Here is a 25,468-nt window from a genome sequence, read left to right as displayed (position 1 = left end):
TGAGGGCTGATGTTCAGGTGGTGGAGGGCAAGGGCCCAGGCAGCTGAGTGAGGACTCCGCTGTGTCTGGAGCAGACAATCCAGGATGACAGTCGTGGGAACTGAACTCAGTGGACGAGGGCCAGGTGCGGAGGGTGCTGCAGGCCACGTGGGAGTTTACAGTCTGCTGCAAGGAGTTCTGAGTTTCACTCTGAATACAAAGGAAGCCGTAGTCTCGTGCAGAAAAGCAACAAGGTTGGAAGTACCTTGGTGAGGGATTCATCTGTGGAAGAGCAGATGGTCAAGGAAGCAAGGGCAGAAAGCCACCAAAGCCTCCTGTCCTTTCCCACTTAACTGAATATTACAATGCTCTCCATGATATCACAAACTCTTGTAAACACTTGCAATGACTGTGCAATCTGTGGATGTGAGCATTTCCTCAGTACACAGTGGTCGGACATTTGGAAGAGTTTTAGTTGTTCCCAATATAAACAATCCTGAACTGAGTATCTTCTAAAGTTTCTTCCTGTTTTGGATTATTTTATGAAGATAGACTCCCCAAAGTGGAATTTCTAAACAAACAATGAAAAAATTAAAATCAATAATTATTAATATTTACTCTAATTTTAGTGCTATGATGTGCCAGACCCTGTGTTGAGTAGTTAATATATACTATCTTACTAAACTCACCCTGTGAATCTCAAAAATGTGTTTTTATTAGTATATCTTGCTTACGTAGAATAATGGGTTTCACTGTGTCATGTTGGTATTCGAAAATAACATCCTTCGATCATATCCATGCCCATTACCCCATCCTACCCTGATTCGGAAACTCAGCCCTTGTCTCCAGTGCTGATCCAATAATGAGGACAAGGTTTGGGGAAAGGGGAAAAGTGTTAGTGATTTGATAACAAAGGAGAAACACAGGGCACTCCCGTCCCAGAGGCTGTGATTCTCGTTGTCAGGGGCACCGGGAGCTTTTCATTATCAGCAGATATAATTAATCAGAGTCCCTCAGGTGTCCACGAGGGAGCCTTTGCTCCAGGTCCTGGGATGGGGGTTTCTTTACCCCTGTGGGCAGGGACACTCTACCTCGCAGGGAAGGGCACGATCCGTTAACCTGGACAGGGGGTGCGTTAGTCTAGTTTTGCCCACTGTTTGGGAAGGAAAGCAAAAACTCGCATCAGTTGTAACGTAAGCTGAGTGGAGCTGCCAGGAGTGTAGCAAAGCTTGAAGGAACCCCTGTCGCCCCTCCTCTTCTCCCACAGTCTCCTGCCGCTGTCCTGTCTCCTCGGCTGCCCCTGGATGCCACATTCAGGGGATCATGCAGCACTTGTCACTCTGAGCTCTGTTAACATCAGGATCTCCTGTTCCATCTGTCTTCCTGCAAATGACCTGGTTTCTTCTCCATGGCTGAATGATGCACCCTGGCGTGTATACGTACCACGTTTCCTTTATCCATTCATCCACTGATGGGTATTCATGTTAACCCTACAACTTGGTTACTGCGGACTGTGTTGTGACAACACGGAAATGCAGTTACCTAGGGTCTATGACATGCCAGGAAGCAGCTGGATCATAGGACAGTTTTATGTTTAGTTTTCTGAGGAACCTCCATACTGATTTCTGTAGTAGCTGAGCTAATGACGTTTGCTCCAACAGGGTGTAAAGTTCCTTTCCCCCACATCGCCGGCATGTGTTGTTTATTGTATCTTGATGATAGCTATTCGGACAGGTGATGTGGAATCGCAATGTAATTCTGATTTGCAGTTCCCTGATGGCTACAGATGTTCAAATTTTTTCATATAATTATTGGTCATTTCCTTTTTTTTTTTTTTTTTTTTTTTGTGGAGATGTGCCTGATTCATTCATTTGCCCACTTATTCATTTGTGTTGTTTGGTGTGAAGTTTTCTGAGTTCTTTATGTATTGTGGATATGGATCCCAGGTCAGAAGAGGCACTGGCAAAGATTTCTCCCATTCTGCCGGCTCTCTCCTCACTGCTGTTCCCTTTGCTGTGCAGAAGTCTCTAAACCCGATGCCATTCCATTGGTTGGTTCTTGCTGTTATATCCTGAGCTTCTGGAGCCCTGTTCTGGAAGCCGCTGCCTGTGCCTACACCTTGAAGTGCTTCCCCTGTGTTTTCTTCTAGCAGTTTCACAGTTTGGGGTCTTACGTTTAGGTCTTCGTTCCATTTTTAGTTGACTTTTGTGCAGAGTGAGTGGTAGGATTCGGTTTCAGTCACCTCCGTGTGGATGTCCAGTGTCCCAGCACCATTTGTTGAAGAGGCTGTCTGGCTCCAACGTATGTTTTTGGCACCTGTGTCAGAAGACAGATGGCTGTAGCTGCCTGGGTTTGTCCTGCGTCTTCTGTTCTATTCCACTGGCCAACGTGTCTGTTTCTACGGCAGTGCCTTGCTGCTTGTGTTACGATGGCTCTGTAGGGTATCTGAAATCGGGTATTGTGATGTCTCCAGTTTTGCTCTTTTTGTTCAGGATTGTTTTGAATCTTTATGGTCTAACAAAATAAATTTCAGAGGAAGAAAGTTCTTCAACATCATGTCTTTCTCACCATCTCATTAGCTTTGCAATTCAAGGTTTGTGCTGGGTGAATCCTGATGTGTGAAAGAAAAAAATAAAATCTGATGTGTCACACCTGCCTAGAGAGAGTTTTTGTACTTCATGAACCAAAGCATACTTCCATAAACTTGAAATAATTATTTAAAAATAATTGATCTGTAGATTGCAATCTACAGATCGCTACAACATAGCACGTTGCTGCCCTGATAAGCCACAGTGATTTCCCCAGGTTTGAAAAGGAGCAATGTGCCCGACACGATGCCTCTCAGCTGCTGTGAGGGGCTGTACTCTTGGGCCAATACTGTACCATTGCCCAAAGCCCTTGGGGAGGATGTCTCTCTGGATAATCTTCAGATTGGATCATTTTCTTTTAAGTATTCTCAACTCTGATACAGAGCCCTCCTTTGAAGGTATTCTTATATCTTCTTTTTCCCCCTATATGAAATTAAATTTTTTTGATATAAAATTGACATACTATGATGTCAAAATGTTATGCAAATGGGCAAATGTAAATAAGAAACCAGGAATACCTGAGAGCCCAACATCCATAGGTGGTCACTATTCACATTCCGAAGGACTCTCTCCAAGGTCGCCTAAGCTATCTGCCTAACCCACTTCTAGCTGTCATCTAACGTGCCTACCCATTCCGAGTACCTACCCATCTACTCAGCCATTCCACCCTACGTATAGGAACCCATTCTCTGCATTAGTTTGAATACAGGCTGGGCTGCTACAACAAATGGCCCCAAAATAGGGTGGCGTGAAGAAGCATTAGTGGGCTGCCTTCATGTGTGAAGGTGTGGGTGGCATGCCAGAGCTACTCCGATGGCTTCACGGTTGGGGACCAGGCTCCTTCTAGCTTATTGCTCTGCCTCCCAAGTGAGGCTGTCCTTGTCAAAGTGCAAGGTGGCTTGTTGCTACCCCACCCTCCAGCTACAAGGACAGGGAGAAATGTGTTAAGAAGCAGCACCATTTGTGCATAGTGTAGACATTTTTTAAATTTCTCCCTCTCACTTTATATTGCCCAGAATTTGCTGTCATGACCACACCCACCTGCAAAGCAAGCTTGAAAATGTAGTCATTACACTAAACCAGCATGCCCCCAGCTAAAATTAGATGTTCTCTTACTGAAAGAATTTGGGAGAGGATTTCTTAAAAACTATTCCATTTCAGGTCATGTAAGTGTTGCTCACCTTTTGCATGAATGCATGATATTCATGGAAAGAAGTTACATGATTTACTTAATTTATCTCCTCTTGATGGAAACTGCTTATTCCTGATATTTTTACAATTTTAAGCAATACCATAATGCACCTGTGTAGACTCACTGGAGCACGTGCCCAATTATCCCTATAAGATATAGCCCTTGAAAGAGAGCTGTTGACTGACAGGGAAACAATTTCGTGGTGATCCAAATTGCTGAAATTTCTTGTAGAAATCCTTCATATGTTTACACTCTTACCAACAATGTTTCAATGCATAAACTTTTCCACACCCACGCCACCTTGAGTAGTAAGAGACAGTCGTAAGAGATTACCAATCGGATAGGTCAAAAAGGATTTTTACCTGCCTTCTATTTATACATGAATGTAGTCAGATATCATTCCTCTGTGAGCATTTCTAATAAATTAGACAATGAAATTTTCATCAAAACAAAGAAGATCTTGGAAGGAATGATAACAGTCTCTCCTCCAAGTTGCGATTAGAGTGTGAAAGTAATTCCAAAGGGAAAGTTGGGTGAGGTGTGGAGTAAGAGGCTGCATCGATGGAGATGGGAAGAGGAAAAGCTCTGGCCCAGGGCAGACCTCAGCTAAAATCCAGGCTCTGCCACATGCTATCAGACCCTGGGAAGTTCCATCTTCTCTCTGAGCCTGGGGAAGAACCTGGCCCCATCTTTGATGTCTGGCTCCAAAGCCCTGCTCATAGCTTCTGTGCAATATTCCTAGTGCATCCCAACCTTGGACTTCATTGGTCCGTGTCTAGTCTCTGTTTCACCCTAATTTCAACTTTGTCTGCATGTTTCACAAAACTCTTCAGTACCTAGCATGTGTTTGGCACTGTGAACGCTCAATGAATATTTATTAAATAAATCAATTGGTAAACAAAGAAGAATTTTGAGAAATAGATGGAGTAAGTAGTGAGATACTAGCTGTCTTCCATTTCTACATATGATGTAGGAAGGAGGATGCCAGGTTTACCAACCTTCTGCATGGACAGGTGTCTACATCTGCATAGGTACTTGACCACTTTTCACTCCAGGAAACCAACCATGTGGATGTAGTAGAACACATCCTGGCCCTGGCTCTCACATAGTGATGCCCACCTCCTCTTGGTCTTGACATGCTGCACAAACCATGGATTGTCATGTGACATCTTCCTGAATATATGAGTTTTGTGCTTTCAAGTCAGTTTGCTCCTGCCCAAACTATTAATCCTACTAATTAGTAAAAACATGTTTGTACAAAGTCTGGTAGTAAATCATGCTTCACCCGAGAAACTTCCTCTAGAAAAATCAGTTTGAAGCTCCTATAGCTTGCACTCTCTCATTTAAGAAGTAAAAAATGTATTGGGTCCTGGAAAGCTGCCAATGAATGGAGGTGGCAGCTGTTTGACTAAGATCATATTAAGAAATTTTATAGACCAATGGTAGCAACATGCCAAGCAATGCTCCTGTTCAAATCTTGCCCAAAGAAAAAGTTTTCAAAGATTATCTTACCTGAAATATTATGAAATTCTCCCAGTCTACACCCATCTTCCCTCTTAGCCAAGTGAACAGAAGAGATTCCTGGGGATACATCATAAGGGGCCTCATCTCTGTTGACAGCCTGTGGTTTGTAACCCACCACCAAATTTGGTGTTACATTTTCAAACTCTAAAATTATGGAAATTTGCATTATGTATCTGTGGGTCTGCTTCCCATCAGAAGGATTGGATACTCTGAAACAATCAGATAAAATAATGAGGGAAAACCAGAAAACCATTATTCTGTGATGGAGCCTTTCATACCTCTTTGCTGCCAGTGCAGAAGCAGGTGGAGAGAGGACAATGGAAGGAGAAAGGTGTTTATAACAAAAGTTTAACAAAGTTTTCCGCTTGCATGTAATTGACCTTTTATGAGCTTCTTCAAAATTAGTAGTTTTTCTCTATGTGATTATTCATATTCCTCAGCACAATGAAAAGAATCGAACTTGTAAAACCTATTCTGAAAAGTCCAAGTATGGTCTATTTTCCTCTGAAATCTCTGAATCAGAAATTGAAGCCTCCTAAACCTGTTTTGCAGATTTCACAGCCCTCCTGGTGGACATCACTGGAAACTCGACCAGCTACCTCACGGAGATCTTTAAGTCGACCTCCATCCTCTCAGGTGCGTTCACTTGACAGTGCCTGGCAAGAGCCAGGTTGGCACCCGTCATGGGGCATGGCCAGGCCTCACAGATCTCCCATGATCTGCTGCCACGGGTCGGGCTGCCAGGAACCCCCTCAGGAGCTTTACTGAGAGCAGCCACATGCTCAAGTTTCTGACACAGCTCCTTCTTCCAGTCAGAGCTGTTCTTGGGGCCCAGAAAATTAGAGAACAAATTCAAGGTTCCAGGTTGGGAGCCTCTAGGCAGATTCCAGGAAACAGCTTCTGGTAGACAGCTATTCTCCTCTTCAAAGATAAGAAAAACTAAGACTCAAGAAGGTCAGATATCTTGCTTCAACTTGGTGCCAGAATTCAGATTTAGATCCACATGGAGCCTAAATCTATGTTTAAAGTGCAATTAAGAAAGATATGCCTCATTTACAAGGTGGCTTCATGAATTCCCCAAGCAAATCACACTCCACTGGAACCCACCTTGAAAGGCACAGTTCCGGACATCGTCTCAGTGGTTGGTCTCGGCAGCAGCACCGTGGTAGGGTGTGCTAGGGGGCGGCTGCCGCTGTGCAGGCAGGAGGGAGGGAGAAAGGGAAGTCTCAGTAGATGCCACGAGGTGCCAGCGACTCTCCCAGCGCCTCCCAGGCCTTCTCTGTCTGGATCCTCACTGCAACTGTGGGGTAGCTACCGTGTTTATTCCCAGTTTACATGCAAGGACGTGGTGGCATTGAGAGGCTGAGCAGTGCACCCAAGGTCACTCTACAGAGGCGGAGTTCCACCCGAGCTCTCTGGCTCTGGGCCCATGTTTGGTCACCATGCCCTCATGCACGACACTGGCAACATCAGCACAGCTACAGTGGTCACTCTGGCTTCCGGCAAGCTTCTCCCTCTGCAGGCACTGTAGCCAGGACTGCACGCCTCACCTCGTTGGTCCCGCATGGCAGTCCTCTGAGCGACACAAACCACATGCCCTCTGTCCCTTAAGCAGCATCCTCAGGACCAAGTATGTTTAGGAATTCAGAACTTTCCAGACTTTTGAAGGTCTGATGGGGTGTCTACACCATACTGATACATCATACCTCCATCCAGAGAAGCCTGTGGTAATCAAACACATCACTACTCATTTCACAAGATGTTTGACCATTGCACTAACTGGAATAAAGACTATAACAAAAAAAAAAAAAAAAAAAAAAAAAAAAAAAAAGCTAAATATTTCAGAAAAAAATTTTAAAAATTAAAAAAAAAAGATTATAGCAGCCTCCCATCTGTCAAGTCAGGTTTTGCCACCAAGGTCCTACAAAATTTCCACCTGACAGAGATCTGGGGATCTGGGAATTGCAAAAAGGGACTATGAAATTTGAAATATTCCCCTCTTAAAGGTGACTAAACTGAGTCCTGGAGAAGTCAAGAAGTTCAGTCATTTGCATAATGCATAGCTATTAAGTGGCAGAGTTGACGTGATGTGATAGCCCTGGAAGCTGATCCTTACCACAGGGCTGTGCTCTTAGCCACTGCACTAACCCTGCACCATCTCCCTCCTCCTCCACCCCACTAAACAACAAAAAAAAAAGAAAAAAGAAATCAGAAAATCAGAGCTGCCTTCAGAGTAGGAGTTAGCTTTACTCCTCTAGATCATTCCAGCTTAATTTTAATTTCAACCAGACTTACTGCTGCAGACCCATTGCTAAGTGCTCTCCTGTGCTGCTTCATCTTACAGTGAGTCAGACCAATGGATCCGACTGCCTCTTCATCTGCGTGATGGCTGGAGAGTCAGGTGAGCCAGGGCGCCCTTGCCAGCTCTCTGGGCTGGGCAGTAAGCACAGCTCTCCAGGGGCCAGCCCAAGATTTCATCCTGTTGGTGTGACTTTGCAGGGCGGAATCTCTCGGACTTCTGGGAGATGGTGGAGAAATCCCCTGTTATCAACTACACATTCACCAGCAGCCTGTCTGGGGTTCTGGGTGAGTGCAGACCTCCCAAATGCCTAACGTGGAGACCCCCAGCAGGCTGGAGACCAAATGCTGTTCTGGGGCTTTTAATTTAGCTCTCTTGTGTTAAAAATCAGAGGATTTCACCACTGAAAATAATTTTCTGGAATCTGTTGCAAAAGATGTTCTGGCAACCCTGGATTCTTCCTATGGCAAAAGCAACCGGAGCTGAGCAGCAGCTGACCCCACTCCCCTTTAGGAGGGGCTGTTCTCCCTGCCTTTACTGACTTGCACATGTTTTCTTGTATTAACTCTTTGGCTTTTGTAGGTGTTTTAATTTGGCCCAGGTCTAGAGGTGTTGCCACTCTCTAATGCCCAGGCTCGATCCAGTCATCCTCTGTGCCCCCACATGCCCACCTTCCTGTCCATTCCCTGTCACCAGATGGCATTTCTGGAACCACGTTTGAGTCTCCTCTCTCCCTTCCATTTAGCTGGCATTTCTAGCTGAATGAAGTTCCTGAAATCTTCCCAGTCTCTGAGATCACCTGCTGTTGTGTGAGAATCTGGACTCAAGTCCTCATCTTCTGCCTTTGAACTGTAATACCTCTGAACAAGTGCTCTTTGTCATACCCTCTCTGTCTCTAAAATATCCATTCATTGCCACCGGGCAACGGTCTTCCAACACACGTGGGTGAGGTCCCCTTGCTGCTCAGAACTCCAGTCAGCCCCAGAGGGTCCTCAGCCTGCAGCATGCACCCTCTGCCTTCAATCCCACCTCGTCTGCCCCTGCCTTCCCCCCTGAGTCCTCCACTACACACAATGAAATCTCTGCCCTTCTCGCAGGCTGCAAGCAGCTCCATGCCCTCCATGCCCCTTGGCTCCTGCTGTGATCTGTCTGCAGCTCCCTCCCTACTTCACCATGCTTTAGAGTCCTGTGTGCCTGTCAGCTGCCAGTACTTGCCTCCTCTTTCCCAAGGATCGCCGGTCAAAATCAGTCTCCTGCATCCTGTGGTGCTAGAACACCCTCCTGTACATCATCTGGACTGTTAATCCAGGTGGTGTCACGGTGGCACTGACAGGTGTGCCCCCTCCACAGAGACCCTCGAGGGCAGAGATGGAGTCTCCTTTGTCTGCCTACAGAGTCCCTCGCACATAGCGGGCCCCTCATTAGTGTCTCATGGAGTACCATGAAGGACCCCACAATGCCCCAATTCCAGTTCAGTGGGCTACTGTGACTTGCGTTTATCCTGGGGCATCTCTTGGTTATGCTGTGGAGGGGCTGCATCTTGTAATGGGACAAAGACATTTGGTAAGAAGTTGAAAAGAGCATTTAGTGGGTTGCCTTCACCAGGCCAATTCGGAGGACAGATCTGAGGGCTGAGTGAATCTCATTTATTCAGTCCTTCCATGACGTTCCCACCCCAGTCTCAATGATGTCTCCCTTTTGTGTTGCCTTAGCAAGGACATATGCCCAGAAAGAAGGATCAAGTGGACACTAGGGTTGATGTTCCTAGTGGCTGGTGGTCTATCCAGGTGACAGTTTGGCTGGGGTGCATTTAGCCTATGTCCAACAGATCTGGAGCAAAGCTCAGGCTGGTGTGCCTGTGGGGTGTCTGTGGGCCCAGAGCAAGGTGGAGGGAGGACATGAGGCTGCAGGTCCACCTCCTGCAGTTGGCTAGGTCGTTCCCTGCACACAGCTGCCTGCCAAGTGGGGACCAGAGTCCAACACAGGCTGCTGGCTAATCACCCAGAGCAAGTGACCCTTCGGGCCCATGGGTGCATGTAATCCCAAGGCCCCACGCCGACCCTGCTACCCTCCTAAGGAGGGTCAGGTGGACTTTTTTTTTCTTTTCCTCTTGGAACAAACAGTGGCACTGAGTAAATTTCTCTCTAAAATCTAACAGTCTGTCTCTGCTTCATTTTTCAAGCCATTTCTGCCTGGAAAACCCTGATTTCCCCAAATTCTACCTCTGGTTCCTAGTTGTACCCACAGGGCATGTCGAGGAGACTAATCCCTCTTCCAGGACACGTTCTGGAGCGGTGGGCTTCTGAGGGCCCAGGGGTGTCTGAGGACGCTGACCGGATTCGGGGTCTCATCAGGAGACTGGTTAAATGTCAGGAACTTTGAGGTCTGAGGCATGTGCCCTGCAGTGATCCATCACGTGACTTTTTTGGAGACTGACATTTTACTTGGTACCGTTGAGAATGAGTTTGGGATTTTCATTCTTTCTGCATATTTGCTGTCTGATGATCTTTTAATGATTCAGCGGTTCTTTGTGTCCAAAGTATTAAACTTATCAAAGCTGCCATTGACCTTGTCCCCAAAGGTGCTGCTGCTACCAAGGAAACAGCTGAGACTTCAAAGCCCACAGCCCAAAGCCAGCAAGCCCTACCAAGGACAGGCCCCCCACACCGGGACCACAGCACACACCAGGCAACCGCCCTGAGGACCTTCCCTCGGAGGAAGACGACTTCTCCTTCAGAGGAAGAGGCGACGGCGGGCACAGGCAGGCTTCCCGGGCCTCCTGCAGGGACCACAGCCACGGCAGCCAGTGCCTCTGCCACCCACCCAGCCTCAGGTAAGATGCCTACTCACTCTGTGCTCTGCTTTGCCGGATCCTTCCTGTTCCCTCCAGGCTCACAGGAATGAGCAGCATCCTTGTCCCTGTCTGCCACCTGACACAGACTCCAGCTTACTTTAAATAAGAGATGTCTATGAGCCAGTGGAAGGTCCATGAGGAAACACAGAGGCAGCCAATGTCATTGGCACAGTGGACATCTAACATCGATGCTTCTAACAGGAAGTGGTGAAAACAGTAGATGGATGCCCTGACACCTTCACCCACCCCCGCAGGACCCTTGTCTCACACGCTCAGCACACTGTGGCACCAGCGGATCATTTCAGCCAAGCTTGAGTGTCCTCTCTGGAAATTCACAGGACGTGGTGAAACGAGTCAGCATTCTGTGGCGTGGTTAGGTTAATTTGTGACTGGCTGGTAACACATCAATGACAGGGCAGCAGCATGAAAAGCCACTCCCAGGGGCTCACAAGGACTCTGACCCCACACGACGGTTCCCACAATCAACCACGCAAAGTGCATGCTTCCCTATCGTGTCCTATTTGGAAATAATTTCAAGCTGAGTCCGCTTTTCCATTAAGAGTCACTAATGTCTCCTCCAACAATGGACTGGAGTCCTCAGAGCCCCCTCTCTCACTCATCAGACCATGCACTTGCTCCAGACACCAGGTGGCTGCTGACAACAGGCTCCACACACGTTCCCGTTCCTCCCTGAGCTCACAGGCCAGGGATTGAGACACAGGCCAGGAAACTGTAGTCACGAAGCCAGGGAGGGTGTGCCACCCTGCACGGCAGGTGACACAGGCTGCCCAGGGAGGTGGGAATGGACAGGTGGCCAGCAGGGGAGGAAATAGGGAGGACTGGAGGAGCAGGAACCCACCTTACTAACCAGAGTGTCTAGATTTACTACCAATGGTTCTCACAATAACTGGCATCATGACGATGATACCAAAATAGAAATTTTTCCAGTTTGATATGAAAATTTGTGGTTTCTAGAGGCAAGAAAAGTCATAAAGCACCTAGTTTTAAACCTGAAAGGAAAAGTGCTGGTTTATATAAGACAAATTGAAAAACTTTAATGAGAGTAATGAGATATTTAAATGCACGGAGGGGTGTCCCACTTTCCAGGTGAAAATCTGAATATTCTAAAGATGGCGACTGTTCTCAACTTAACTCAGAGATGTAAAACACCTCCAATAAGATTAGTTTTGTAAAACTTGAAAGAAAAAACTTGACTTTTTACGATAGGAAAGAGCAGGTGAGAACATCTAACAATTTTTTAACAGATCAATTAGGGAGGATTTGTCTGAACTGACAATAATCCTGTGAGCTTGTGGGCAGGAATATCATTACTGTTATCATCATCATTATTATTGTCCCCGTCAAAATGATAAAGCTAACATGTTAAGGAACTGGCCTCAAATTCACGGCCTGGAGGAGGCAGGGGCTCAACCTTGCCTCCAGGTCTCTTCCCCTCAAGTCCTCAGTCTTTCACCAGGTCACACGATGAGCAATGTGTCTTAGATTTGAGACAGAGCCCACAGACCCCCAAATGCACCCTCACTGACTGATTGTCCAAGGGACTTGGAGGACTTCTTTTTATTTTCTGCTTAGATAAATGACAGTTTGCTCTGGTCGATTTGCTCCAGCTCAGACTGCAGGTAAAACTCCTGGATTGTCCATGTTATGCCCACGCCTTGCATTTGCCCTTGATAACATCCCTGTGCAGAGGCGATTTATATAAATCAGTGTGGTGGAATGCATCAGTGCCCTATGAGAGTCACTTTAATCATGCAGCTACCGGGACACTGGCCAGAACACAATGGGCGACATCCGACAGACAGACCTGGGCTCCCGCACTGTCCACGCCCAGGGCTCAGACCAAGGATGAGACAACACCTGGAGGTCCCCCCTGGGGAACGCCCTCCTCCACACCCACGTCTGCAGAGGCTGCGGGGGCCACCAACAAGGAGAGCCTCCAGGGTCCTGCAGGGGCCATGGCCACACCCAGCAGCCCAGCCCCACCCGGCCCCACCTCAGGTAAGAGAGAGTTCACCCCACCCTCTCTTTTCAGTTACATTCAGCATTGTTTGTTTTGAAAACCTTTTTAAATTTTGAACCATAACACATACAGAAAAATTAAAACACAAGGGAGCAGTACTTGTGTCCATGACCATGAAGTACACTCTCCCTCCTTCCCTTACCCCGTTCCTTTCCTTCTCACCTTTGAATGAATGAATGAATGAATGAACGCTCCCTCTTCATGGGACCCCCCCCCACTTCCTCTCTCTTTCTATTTTTTCCTTGTTTCGCTGTCTGCTAAACAAGTAACTACTAGGTTGACACTGTTCACTCAGGACAGGGATCAATGACTTTTGGGCATAATATGAACATTATTACATTAATTACTTACATATCATATATAGCCAACATACTGTAACATGCACAGTAATTACATATGTAAATGTATGTACTAGCGTGTAATCATATAATAAGACTTGAACTCTAAAATGCAGGAAAACCTTGTCAAGGGTGACAGTTCAGTGTGGATATGTAATAAGTAGATACAGAGAATAGAAAGCAAAGCTAAAACTGGAAAGAAATTCACAACATATTAACCTTGTACCTAAATTTAAAGTTCCCAGATTATAGCTGGGAAGTAGAGTCATTCTGATTTTGATGTCCTTCACTCCAGTGTCCTGAATTTTTCATACTTTATGCTCCTGTAATCAGACAAAAAATAACTCCTTTGTAATCACCTCCTCTGCTGCTTGCAGCATGGCTGAGCCCCCTCGCGGGCCCCCCACAGTCCGTGGATTGTAACACAGATTGCGGCTGTGATGCTAGTGTCCATCGTGTTGACTTTCCTCCCGCTGGGCTCTGTCCTCCTCCAGGGCTTGTGTCTTTATTGCGGGGTCCCGTGAAGTACAACAGGCACACAGTCAAACTACTGAGTTTGTGAAGGAATGCAGGGAGAAGAGTAAATGAACTTTTACAAACATACAGATTTCATATCTTGACTTCAGGCTCAAAATCACAGTTGCACAAACATCTAGAGATGCCGTTTCGAGGACTTCACTCACATCACCTCCGGACATGATGGCTCCAGTTTAGTCTGTTTAAGTTTAGTCTGTGGTGCTCTTTCAGGGGAACATGGAAGCTAACACACTTTGGTTTAGTCAGCTGATGCAGCTGCCGTGGAACTCTGCGCTGGGCTCTCTGCTTCAGATGACCTGGGCTGGAGTGGGCCTCACACTCACGCTGTGTCCTGGCACTGCCTTCACCCGTCTGAGTCCTCACGTCCTGCTGACGAAAGGGGAGCTGTAAGAGCTGTTGTGTTGGTTAAATCAGGTGGTGTCTGCTGGGTGTCCAGCGTAAGGCTCCTGGGAAGCACTCAGTTCGTGCCACTCCTGCGCCGGGGACTGCAGCCAGCTCAAGGAGACTCAGCCCTCCAGAGGGAGCATGTGTCTGCTTCTGCCCCAGGTCCCCTTCACTTCCAACCTCTGTGATTCTGCAGCCAGTCAAACTGCACACAGTGGTGGTAGGCGAACAAGTGCGTGGGTGTGGCTAAGGCTGCTCCGTTTCGAGAACTGCACAGAAACACATCCAGGCTGCTAAGGGGCACCCTCTGTGTTGGGGAGTTACAGTCCGATGCCTACAGAAAATCTGGAGCAGATTCTCACCCACCTCAGAAACTGGCGAGCTGGCCCTGTGGATTGGGCCTCCTGCCCACAATCATCTGTGTGTGAATGGGTCACAGCACTCACTGTGGCAGGAACACAGTGCCATCCGAGTGGCAGCCCTGTGGAATCCCACCCTGCAGCGCTCTGTCCTTGTGAAGGAGCAGGACGGGATAGAGCAGTTGTGTAGCCGCGTGGGATGAGCCAGGCTCCGCGCCTGCCTGCTTCACAGCCTCCCACCACTCCACCCTCAGAGAACTGCTGGAGGACTTTGCACAGGCTCCTTGCTCTGCCAGGTTGGCCCAGGCTCCTCCCTAGCCCTGTGTTGGTCTTGGTCCACGCCACCTGCCCCAGCTGAATCGGGTGCCTCCTGACCATATTGGAGCCCCCCCTTCTTTCACCTTATGCACAAGAGTGAAATCTCCCCTTGCATCCTCTTCTTCCCTCCGAAGGAGCTGCTGTGCTTCTTGTCCAGAGGCCAACTCCAGGCAGCAAGAACCGGGCCCTGTCGTGATCCTTAAACCAAGAACATAATGGACAGGACTGTTGGACTGAGCCCATGCCCATCGTGGCAGTGACTGATGGGCAGTTTACGGGGGTGGGGAAGGAGTGCCGAGGCTCAGGTGAATGCGAAGCCCACCATTTCCTCTTTGCCAGGAGCTCCCGTGCTTGCACACTTCCTGTTCAACACCATCACTCCCCAAGCCGTGTCACCTCATCTTACCACTATTAACTGGTTCCAGGGGCCCCCACCACTCGGCAGCAGTTACTGACAGGACTCGCCTGTTCCCTCAGAGGTGCCTGGAGCACCTCCATTGCGGGCTCTGTTTCTTGACTCATTTCTACAGCCTCAAGACCCTGCTTGGTGCTTGGCTTCATAACCTATGTTGGCGGGATAGGGCAGGACTGGTGCCAAGGGGCATCTTCCCCAGCTCAGGCCCCCTTGAACAGACACAGGCTCACCTCTGTCTCATCTCATCCAGGAACAGTCACCCCCGGCACACAGACTCCAAGACCAACCAAGGCACCAGCCCCCAAAGACCCACAGACAGGTGAGAACATACAGACGGAAAAAGGAACCCAGTACCACGGGGCAGAGACTACAAGGGGCAAGACCCCAGGGACAGGGCTGCCAGTACCCAGAGAATGCTGGTTATGGTACTTTATTGGTTCTCACATGAAGGAGGCAGGAGAACTGGTCTTATAAGTCTTGCATGCTGCTAAATTGCCAGGTGATCCTGGATAAATCACTTTCCCTTGGCTGCAACTTGCCTGTGAGTTTCCAGAACTCTTTATCTTGAAGGCATTTGGATTCTCTGATTGTGTATATAACCCAAGCCACTTCATTCTGATTCTTGCCCCTTGCAGGTGAAGTCGCTGTAGAGTGGCCATTTGCTCCTGGAGAAGAGCCAGCCCTAATCCCAGTACCCCATCAAGTCTCAAGTGAGTAGCAGCACCCATTCTTTGCTAGGCTCCTGTCTCTTTCAAACAGGGTTGTGCAGTATAATAAAAAGAGGTTCGTTTGATGAATTTAGACTCAGAGTGCTGGGATCCAAACCTTAGTTCAACTTCTGGGATTCAATTTCCTCAACTACACCATGAAAATTGAAATTATTGGGTTTTCCTTTCCTACAAGGTTTTGCATTGAGCCAAAGTGTGTGGCAGTGAGTTGGAACCCTGGAGCCCTCCGTGACTTAGCTTAGTCAGCTGCCTTTCAGTGAACATCTGTGGGGCGGTAGCCAGGAACCTTGCTGTGGAAGGAATAAGCTTGGTGTTGGCAGAGAGGGGAGTCCCGTATACTGGGTGGCAACTGACTGCTCTCTTCTAAAGGACCCTGCCCAGCACCCCCTGCACGCTTGGTACTCACAAGGTAAAGGAAGAACTGCTTGCTGGACCTGGAGCAGAGTTTCCAGAATTCCCAAAGACTGATTTTCATTGGTTTGGCTGCTTCTTTTCAGCTTTTGCTAACGTCTCCCTTTTCTTTTGTGACAATTTCTGGAAGAGAGACGCTGGTACAGAATGAGCCTTCAAAGCTGGGTGGGTCCTCAGGTTCCTCCCACCCCAGATGCTTCCTCGCTTGGTCCTGTGAGCATGTCCCACTGTTCACTCGCATGTCAACAGAAGGTCATTAAGTGGTTGGAAGCTGAATAGTCTCCTTTTCCTCTCACCCCAGCTCCACCTCAGCCCCTCGCTCCCTGCAATGAATGGTGAAAGGGCCTTTCAGGCCAAAGGTGTGATCCCCAAAGGAAATGACATCCCTTTGTCATCCGATCGAGATCTTGAACACGAGTCCATCTATACCCGTGTCTGTGTGGAACTACAGAGCCACTCTATGTGGCCACCGTCTATCCCTCCACTCACCACCCACCCATCCATCAGTTGTCATCTATCTATATCCAGTCATTTCTGCATATATGCCCATGTATGTATCTGATAGATATCACTCTGTCATCTATCCGTCTATCTATATCAACCCGTTGTTCTATTATCTAAAACGCCTGTTGTCTTGTCCTTTTACTTTTACTTGCCACATATTAAGCAACAAGGAGAATCTGGATCACTAAGACATAATTAATCTTCAGCCTCTGGAGGTAGAGCACTCTGTTCTTGGTGACCCAGCTTGCCATTTCCATCTTCCAGCCTGACTTTCCGTCTCCTTGCACACAGGCAGGCACATGCCCACATAGCCCAAGCCCCCGTTCTCAAAGTGCTCTCCATTTCCCCTGGGCAAGCTGTCCCCTTAGCTGATGCTCACCCATCATGTGCTCTGTCCCCTGCCCCAGGAATGCCTCCTGTTAAACACTCGCTCCTCAGCTAAACCCTCTCCGGGAAGTCGATCGCCACCTGCTCTCCGCCTTTCCCTTGAAACACTCACAGTAGCTTTACTGGGCAGTGTGAAGCCAGACTGTTTGCTGTCTGTTTCTGAGCCGCCCTAGATGGCAGCAGGGTCGTGTTCACCTGGCACAGGTCCCAACCAGGGGAAGGTACTGGCTAACCTCTTGTTGACTTGACTGTCTGAGATTCATCCTCTAGGGTGTCCTCAGCCACTCCTAAAAGAGGGGGTCGTGACAGCCGCTCCTCTCACCCTGGCCATCTGGAAGCTCAACCGTTGCCTGATGGAGCTGTGTCGCTTCTTCCAGCAATGCCTCTGTAGGAGCCAGAGGGACCCCAGGACCGAGACCATGAGGTAACCAGTGGCTTCTTTTCATATTTAATATTTCTAAGCTGTTTATTCTGTGTGGCTTCTCTGCAGTCCACAAGGCAGCCAGGCATTAAATAACTCCAAGACAGGTGATGGGAGACCTCAAGGGATGGGATCTCCCATGTGTCTCTATTAGACTGTCACTTCCTTGAAAGCCATGATGGAACCTCATTAATTTCTGGGTCCCCAGAACCAAGTTCAGGGCTGCACTCAACACAGTGAGTGCAGGTGAGCTGAGCTGGATTGAGCTGCGTTGAGATGAACTGGGATGGGTTGAGGTGAGCTGAGCTGAGGCACAATGTACCCCGTAGTATTGCCACTGAGGACTTTGAGAGGTCCTTGAACCCCAATGTTCTCTGTCTGGTGAAAATTTCTTGGAGAGAGTAACCAAAGCACAGTCTATCTACTTCCAAAAATTTCTAGCAGTCACCTGCTAGTGAGATTAGAAGCTCGTAAAAATAGAATTAGAAGACAGCCCACATCTTATGTTAGGTAGGTTCAGGCAAGAACACTTCCCTGCCCTTCAGTACTGACTGACTATCCTGTCTTCTGAGATTTACTTTTGGCTATACATTCAGAACCAGATACTGAGATGAATATTGTGCTATAGGGCCCCGGGGGCCAGCTTCTCAGATCTTTAATGTTATGTTCCAAGTCAACTCATGAGATCCTCCAGGTTTTCAAATCTCCATCATCTGCGAGGACCAAGTCCAAGTCCAGGTTTTTGGTCTTTACCTGTCACTCCTTTCTGGCCTTGAACTTGGATCCCCCAGTTGGTGTGGATGCTTCCTCCATGCAGAGAAAGTAATAAGCAAGACCCAGAGAGCCAAGGGTGAGAGCAGGCCAGGCCAGGCACTTCTCCACAACCAAGGCCAACCCTCAAGAACAGGGATCTGCAAAGCAGTGCGTTCTGTATCACCAGGGTCTGCTCCCTCTATTGGGTCCTTCTAACTTGCTTTTTTTTTTTTAATTAATTTATTTTTTTATTGTAGACAAATGGGGTACAACTTGTTTCTCTATTTGTATATTAAATAGAGGCATACCATTTGTGTAATCATACATTTACATAGGGTAATGGTGTTTGATTAATTCTGTTATTTTTTCCTTCCCCCCACCCCTCTTTTCCCTCTATACAGTCCCTCCTTCCTCCATTTTTGCCTCCCTCCCACCCCCATTATGTATCATCATCCACTTATCAGAGATCATTCATCCTTTGGTTTTCTGAGACTGGCTTATCTCACTTAACATGATATTCTCCAATTTCATCCATTTACCTGCAAATGCCACAATTTTCTTATTCTTTATGACTGAGTAATATTCCAATGTGTGTGTGTGTGTGTGTGTGTGTGTGTGTGTGTGTGTCACAGTTTCTTTATCCATTCATCAATTGAGGGGCATCTAGACTGGTTCCACAATCTGGCTATTGTGAATAGAGCAGCTATGAACATTGATGTGGACACATCACTGTAGTATGCTGATTTTAAGTCCTTTGGGTGTAAACCAAGGAGTGGGATAGCTGGGTCAAGTGGTGGGTTCATTTCAAGTTTTCTAAGGAATCTCCACACTGCTTTCCAGAGTGGCTGCACTAATTTGCAACCCCACCAGCAATGTATGAGTGTATCTTTTTAGGGAGAGTGGGAACATTTCTTAACATTGTACAGGCTATCTATGCTAAGCCCATGGCTAATATTCTAAATGGTGAAAAACTGAAAGCATTTCCCCTAAAAACTGGAACAAGGCAGGGATGCCCTCTTTCACCACTTCTATTCAACATTGTCCTTGAACTCTAGCCGAGCAATTAGACAGACCAAAGAAATTAAAGGGCTATGAATAGGAAAAGAAGAACTCAAACTATCCCTATTTGCTGATGACATGATTATATATTTAGAGGAACCAGGAAATTCCACTAGAAAACTTTTAGAACTCATTAAGTGAATTCAGTAAAGTAGTAGGATATAAGATCAATGCTCATAAATCTAATGAATTTTTATGCATAAGTGATGAATCCTCAGAAAGAGAAGTTAGGAAAACTACCCCATTCACAATAGCCTCGAAAAAAATAAAATACTTGGGAATCAATCTCACAAAAGAGGTGAAAGACCTCTACAATGAGAACTATACAACACTAAAGAAAGAAATTAAAGAAAACCTAAGAAGATGGAAAGATCTCCCATGTTCTTGGATAGGCAGAATTAATATTGTCAAAATGGCCATACTACCTAAAGTGCTATACAGATTCAATGCAATTCCAATTAAAATCCCAATGATGTACCTCACAGAAATAGAGAAAGCAATCATGAAATTCATCTTGAAGAATAAGAAACCCAGAATAGCTAAAGGAATCCTTAGCAGGAAGAGTGAAGCAGGGGGTATCGCAATACCCGAACTTCAACTATACTACAAAGCAATAGTAACAAAAATGGCATGGTATTGGCACCAAAATAGACAGGTAGATCAATGGTACAGAATAGAGGACACAGACACAAACCCAAATAAATACAGTTTTCTCATACTAGACAAAGGTGCCAAAAACATGCAAGGGAGAAAAGATAGCCTCTCACTTGCTCTTTTTAAAATTGTTAATGAGTTTTGCATCTGTATGACATATCCACTGTGCACTGTCCTAAGCCCAGACTATAGAGGTGAATCAGATAGGCCCAGAATCTAGGATCACATAGTTAGGAGGAAGAAATGGTCATGAACACAAATTAAAACGTAGTTGGTGATAGAACCAAGTCATGCATCCAAGTAAAGCCCTGTAGTCCTATCCTCAGAAAATATCACACGTGAAAACATCCAGAAATTGGCTGAAAGAATAAGTGGGAAAGTCAGAAGTTTTGAGTTTAAACTCATGGCAATGAAGCCACGGTTGACCTGAGCTCCTCCCCCTTTTCCCTGAATAGTAAACCCACCTGGAGCAGCGGTGTTAATCAGCGTGTCTGTACAGTAACAGCTTGTGAGACAAAGAAACAGCACAACTTAGGGAGGAAGTTGGCGTAGAAAGAGACGAGTTCCAACCAGCATGAGAAGCATGTGGCAGAGCCTGGATCACATGCCGAGGGAGCCCAGAGGAGATTAGTGATAGGGATTGAGGCAGAAGCAGGAGTTTTATCAGGCAGGAAGTGGGAAAGGCCACTTGGGGGAAGAAGCTTAGGCTGTGCAAAGACGGAGTGTGAGGCAGCAGGACCCTTAGGGAGAACCAGGGTATTCAACGTCGCTGCAAAAACACTGGCCACCACTGCCTCACCCCCGCCTCCATTCAGGTGACTGTGCCTTGCAAGCTGCTGGGTGGCCTCTTACTAACAAGTTCCCTTTGGCTTGCTCAGAGCTCCAGATGCCCCTCCACGCTTCCTACTGTTCCTCCATCCAGAAACAAACAGAACTTCTAACACAGAACACTGAAGTCCAGCCCTCCCCCTCTCCATTCTTAAACTGAAGTTTCCTAAAGCCCCTCCTCTCCAATCGTCTCCCTCTCCTAGTCCTCCTCTGAAACATTTCCTATTTAGAGTCCCTAGCACCTTCCATGGGATACACTACCCTCTTCGCAGGATGACAGAGCTCAGGTCCCTTTTCGTCCTGGTGCATAGTGGACTCTGGGGCCTTGGGTGCCAGGCAGGTGTCCGGGGCTGCTGCCCTTTCCAGGCTGCTGGCTCCAGAGTGGAGCTGTGTTCTGGTGTGAAGCGAGGCCCTGGCACATAGCAGGGGCTTCACCAAAGTTCCAGCTCATTCTGCTCCTGCATCGCAGCGACTTGTCTTGAAGAACACAAACTCCAGAGGTCACCTCCACGCTGGTTTTCTTCTAAGACCATATCTAGCCTTTTCTGCATGAGATACGCTGCCCTAGTCTATGTGAGGAACACAGATCTTGTCATGAAGACCACGTTGACTTCAGTCTTTACACAGCAACAGCCGTGGCTGTTCATCTGTCATTCATTTGCCTCATCTGCTTACTGGGGAGGCCATTCCTGAGGACTCAGGGAGGGACTGTACCGTGTTTGAATAACACCAAGAAGGAAACGTCCATTCCTCTGCAAGCCACCTACTCTGCCAAAGGGAATTAAGGCCTGGAATGGCAGTTTTTTGGCTTCTCAGAGTGGGTCATGTTTCTGTGGTTGTGGCCACGTAAGCGCCCAGCTCACATGTGAGGTTCAGGGAGCCCCTCTGTCAGCCCCACGCCCTCCACACTGTAGCGTAGTTTCTAAAGCAACCCCTTCCCCAGGGTCATTTGATATCCTCAGTGTGGTGGCAGTGTTAAAGGGTTTTGCTGCTGTTGTTAGGAACCTGCCTTGCACATTGTTGAGCGAGCCAATGAGGAATGAGATGAGGCTGTAGAAATGCCCCAAGGCCAGCAGGTAGATTCGTGTGCTGTGTGGAAGGTCAGGCTTGAAGCCAGGCAGGCCTGGGTTTAAATTTATTTTCTACCACTTACAAGTTATGTGGCCTTGGAATTATCACTTCATCCTCTGAACCTTGGTTTGTGTATCTGAAAAATGGGTCTAGCCCTGCCTATGTTCCACATGCCACCCGAGTCCAAGAGCACCCTTCACGGAGAAGGGCAGGAGCATGGTTGCCACGTTGGAATCCCACCCCTGGCACCTGGAGGTGTTGCAGCTGTGGTGACCACATACCTAGAAGCCTCTCAAGTTGACCAGGCCTGACAGCCCATCTCTTCTGCTTTTGAAATGTCACCTTGAATATGTGGAGCCCGTGCTCAGAGGAGAGGGAGCCCTGATTGTGCTCAACTGTGCCTCCTCCGTGCTCTCAGATGCTGCCCTGCCCCTTCTCTGGTCTGTTCTGTACTGAGGGGCTGACATGCTCAGACTGCATTTCCCAGAATGCCTTGCCAACTAGCTCCCTGTTAGCCAATGCAAAGAAGAGACTGGCAGGCGACGGAGGGCAGCAGAGAGGAGAAGCCATGGAATTTCTCCCCAGGCCCTTTCAGCTTTGGGAAGTATTTCTAGAAATGGCTCTATTCCTCTGTGGTTTGGAAAAGCACTCTCACTATGGCCCACCTCCGGGTCCCAGCTGCTCCTGAGCCCTTCCCTTCCTGCTCTAGCTGCAATACTTCCTCCTGTCCCTCCACACAGGGCAGCTTCCTGTAGCTCCTGGCATGGGGCAGCCTCACCTCCCCCGGTTGGTTCTTTCTACTCCTTTATGCCCGGTTCCCAGTGTTAAAGGTCCCTAGAGAGCCACATGTGTTCTGGTTTCTCCCATGAGAATGCCGTGTGCTCTGACCCAATTGGACTACTGAGGTTAAAGTCAACACCAGCACTTGAACGCAGTGATCCTGGGCAGCCCAGTAACTCTCTGTGCCTCCATTTCCTCAATTCTACCATTTCTTGTTAACTGAGGGTGATGTCACCTGGGGGATCTTTACAATGAGTTGTGCTTGAGAAGTTTGTTGCTGAGTTCCCGAGAAGATGGTAGAGTCCCAGAATGAGAGAGGCAGGGGAGAAATTAGAGCATGTATCGCCCACGTTCAACGGATGTCGGATGAGAGTTGAAGGGGATGTAGATCCCAGAGTCATGCGGTGAGCTACGGACAAGGCCTGCACTGAGGTCTCCTTCCCAGTCAGTGACGTCTCCATCGCAGCCTTGCTGACAAGGCAGCATGCTTGCAGGAGCAGCGCTCGGCTCTCTTCGCCTGCCACAGAAACAAACAAGACAACAATGTCATTTATTGAGCACCTACTAGGTACTGCTTGGGCACCCTACACATGCTCTTTCATTTAACCCCCAGACAATCCGTGAGTGTCGGTTTCATTCTTGCCTGTCATCTATGTAGTGGAAAACCAGGACTAAAAGTAAGTCTGGCTGGCCCCAAAGTCTGAGCTTTTTCCTACCCTGTCCCTTCCCCTTCCTTTCCTTGCACATTCTATAAAGATGGACAGAGGGTTCCTTGCTGTGAATAATTGGCCATACATTCATGGTGATGTATTTGCTCTTTAGATTCTGTCTTCTGATAGCCAGGCAGGACCGTGATTACTCCCAACTCTGACTTCAATCTTTAGGTACTGTCTGGAATATTACTCCTGGTTCCTGAAGAATGCAACGTTTATCTGCCAGAGGGTGAAAAGGGTGTCCCCGTCAAACAGTAAGTACCCAGCTTCACAAGGCTGTAATTGTGCAGTGACTGCCTCCTGTGAAAGACTTCTGAGACTCTGAGAGGTCTTCTTGTCTTGCCAGGGGCCAAAGATGTGCCGTAGCTCACATGGTCTCCATTAGGTCTAGAAAAGTCTCTAGGCTATTTCTGATTTTCCAACCAAGAGTTTAATGTTTGCACTAAGTACAGAAAACAAAAACTGAGTCAGCCTGACCATGCACTGTTACCCTCTGTGCGGACTCAGGCAAGTTTCTTAGCCTCCGTGTCCCCATGTAAGTAAGCCAAAAGACAAACAAAAATGGAAGGAAAGAGTAACACTGAAATTCCCCTCCAAAGCAAGATGGGGAGAGAAGGCTGCATGAAGTCCTGGCAGCGGTACCCCTCTCCTTGTCCCAATGGCTTCAAAGCCTCATTACCCGCAGAACTCACTTAGGTTTTTTTCTTCCACTTCTACAGACAAAAGTGGCTGGTCAGTAGGTCCAATCCCCAAACCACTGGTTTGGTGTCCTATGGCATCTACCTAGACTCTGGTCAAGGGCCTCTGGTTTCCTAAAAACCCTGGTGCCATATTGGACTCTGGAAAATCCCATCTTAATGTAACCCAGGTATGAGTGGGGTGCTCACGTGGCCCAGTCTTAACAATGTGTACCCTTAACAACGAGTTCAGTCGCTCAGACTTTCCCTATGTCCCCTAAGCAGCATCGCCAAATAGCATCCCATGCCAGCACATCTAGAAACTGTCCCTGTTCCTTTTGCCTCCCAGTGTCTCTTGTTCCTCACAAGCTACCAGCTCCCCATCCTCATGCTTCATTTTTCAGCTTATCACTCGAGAACTCCTCTGATATCAAGGCCTGGTGCCTGCTTTCCACACACATTCTCTGCTTATTCTGCTTCCTTCCCCTTCAATTTGTTCTTCTCCCTCAAACGCAGGTCCCTTACATTATCCCACTTTCCTTATCTCCTCTACCGCCTCCTTCGCGTGGCACTGCAGAACCAAACCCTGGAGGTGGTTTGGAAGCCAAAGAGACACATTTTGCAACTCCTGATTCAAGGGCTCTTCTTTTGTCCTTGCCACACTGAAGTCTCTGTGCACATAACGTATCCCATTCACTGAACAATATGGTGACGAGTTGAAAGTCAGGCAACCCGGGGGGATTGGTGAGGTACAGCTGGGTGCTGGGAAAGGAGCAGATGGTGGAGAAGTGCCATCTCCTCCTCCCTTGATCCCGCTGCTGGCTAGCGGGGGTCTCCCGCAGGTCCTTTCACGCTGACACTGACCCCCTCCTGGTAGCACACTGCCCCCACCTGTCCTCTGGAAGAGCCCAGAGGTCCTGGGGCTGCCAGGCTTCACTTATTGCCTGCAGTGTTCCCCTCTCAGCGCCCAGGTCCTGCCTCTTGTTCTTCCAGCCTTAAAGCAGAAGTGCCTTGAGAGCGTCTGCGAGTCGGTGTGAGAACCCACCTGTCCTCGGGCAGCGGCCCTCAGCTGCACCCAGCCTGGCACACTGGCAGCGGTCTCAGGCTCCAGTGAGATCACCAGAACGTGGCTCTTGGGGAAGTGGAACCTTTTCTTTCCTGCGAATGGGTGTCAGGTAGTGAAAGTAGAGGCCTTTGACAAACGCCGTCAGACCAGACCCACCTGCACCTACTGTCTACGCCCCAGAAGCTCCTATGATGCTCTCAGCCAGCCGGACAGCTGGAAAGCTGATGGACAGGGTCTGAACGCACCAGCCCAGCCTGAGGCTGGCACAAGGCCTGAGGTGACCTAAATGGGGGACACTGGGAAGAGAGAAAGAAAGTACAATGAGAAAGACTGAAACCACACCCAGGAGAGACTCATATATGGTTCTGCTCTATAGCTAACTCAAGTTCAGTGACATACAGCTAATCAGCTTGCAGTACTAGGGATCCACACAATCGCCCACGTTCCTAAGTGGGAGATGATGGGAACCCACAATCGGAGGAGCCGTCGGGCGTTGTTGTAGTTGACGTCTTGTCCTGAGTCCTCTGTGGGTCCCTCTATATTGAGGCGTTCCCAAGAGCACCCGCAGGCTCAGTGGTTTACCAGAAA

General features: G+C 48.0%; 1 protein-coding gene across 1 annotated transcript in view; it reads left to right on the top strand.

The window, feature by feature from the left end:
• HHLA1 (HHLA1 neighbor of OC90) overlaps positions 1–24,851 on the top strand; it is a gene marked incomplete at its 3' end in the record, with an annotated part of 33,078 nt that extends 8,227 nt beyond the window's left edge. Inside the window, exons 5-14 of the mRNA XM_079146757.1 lie at positions 5,836–5,919; positions 7,628–7,684; positions 7,783–7,951; positions 10,123–10,415; positions 12,213–12,455; positions 15,079–15,147; positions 15,464–15,538; positions 17,129–17,282; positions 23,309–23,391; positions 24,808–24,851. Coding sequence (XP_079002883.1) covers positions 5,836–5,919; positions 7,628–7,684; positions 7,783–7,951; positions 10,123–10,415; positions 12,213–12,455; positions 15,079–15,147; positions 15,464–15,538; positions 17,129–17,282; positions 23,309–23,391; positions 24,808–24,851 — 1,271 coding nt within the window. The remainder of the gene's footprint in view (positions 1–5,835; positions 5,920–7,627; positions 7,685–7,782; positions 7,952–10,122; positions 10,416–12,212; positions 12,456–15,078; positions 15,148–15,463; positions 15,539–17,128; positions 17,283–23,308; positions 23,392–24,807) is intronic.
• Positions 24,852–25,468: the final 617 nt, after the last annotated feature.

The sequence above is a fragment of the Sciurus vulgaris genome (assembly GCF_902686455.1).
Source record: "Sciurus vulgaris genome assembly, chromosome: 1".
Lineage (NCBI taxonomy): Eukaryota > Metazoa > Chordata > Mammalia > Rodentia > Sciuridae > Sciurus > Sciurus vulgaris.
The sequence above is the reverse complement of the archived record's forward strand: the minus strand, read 5'-3'. Positions and strand labels throughout refer to the sequence as shown.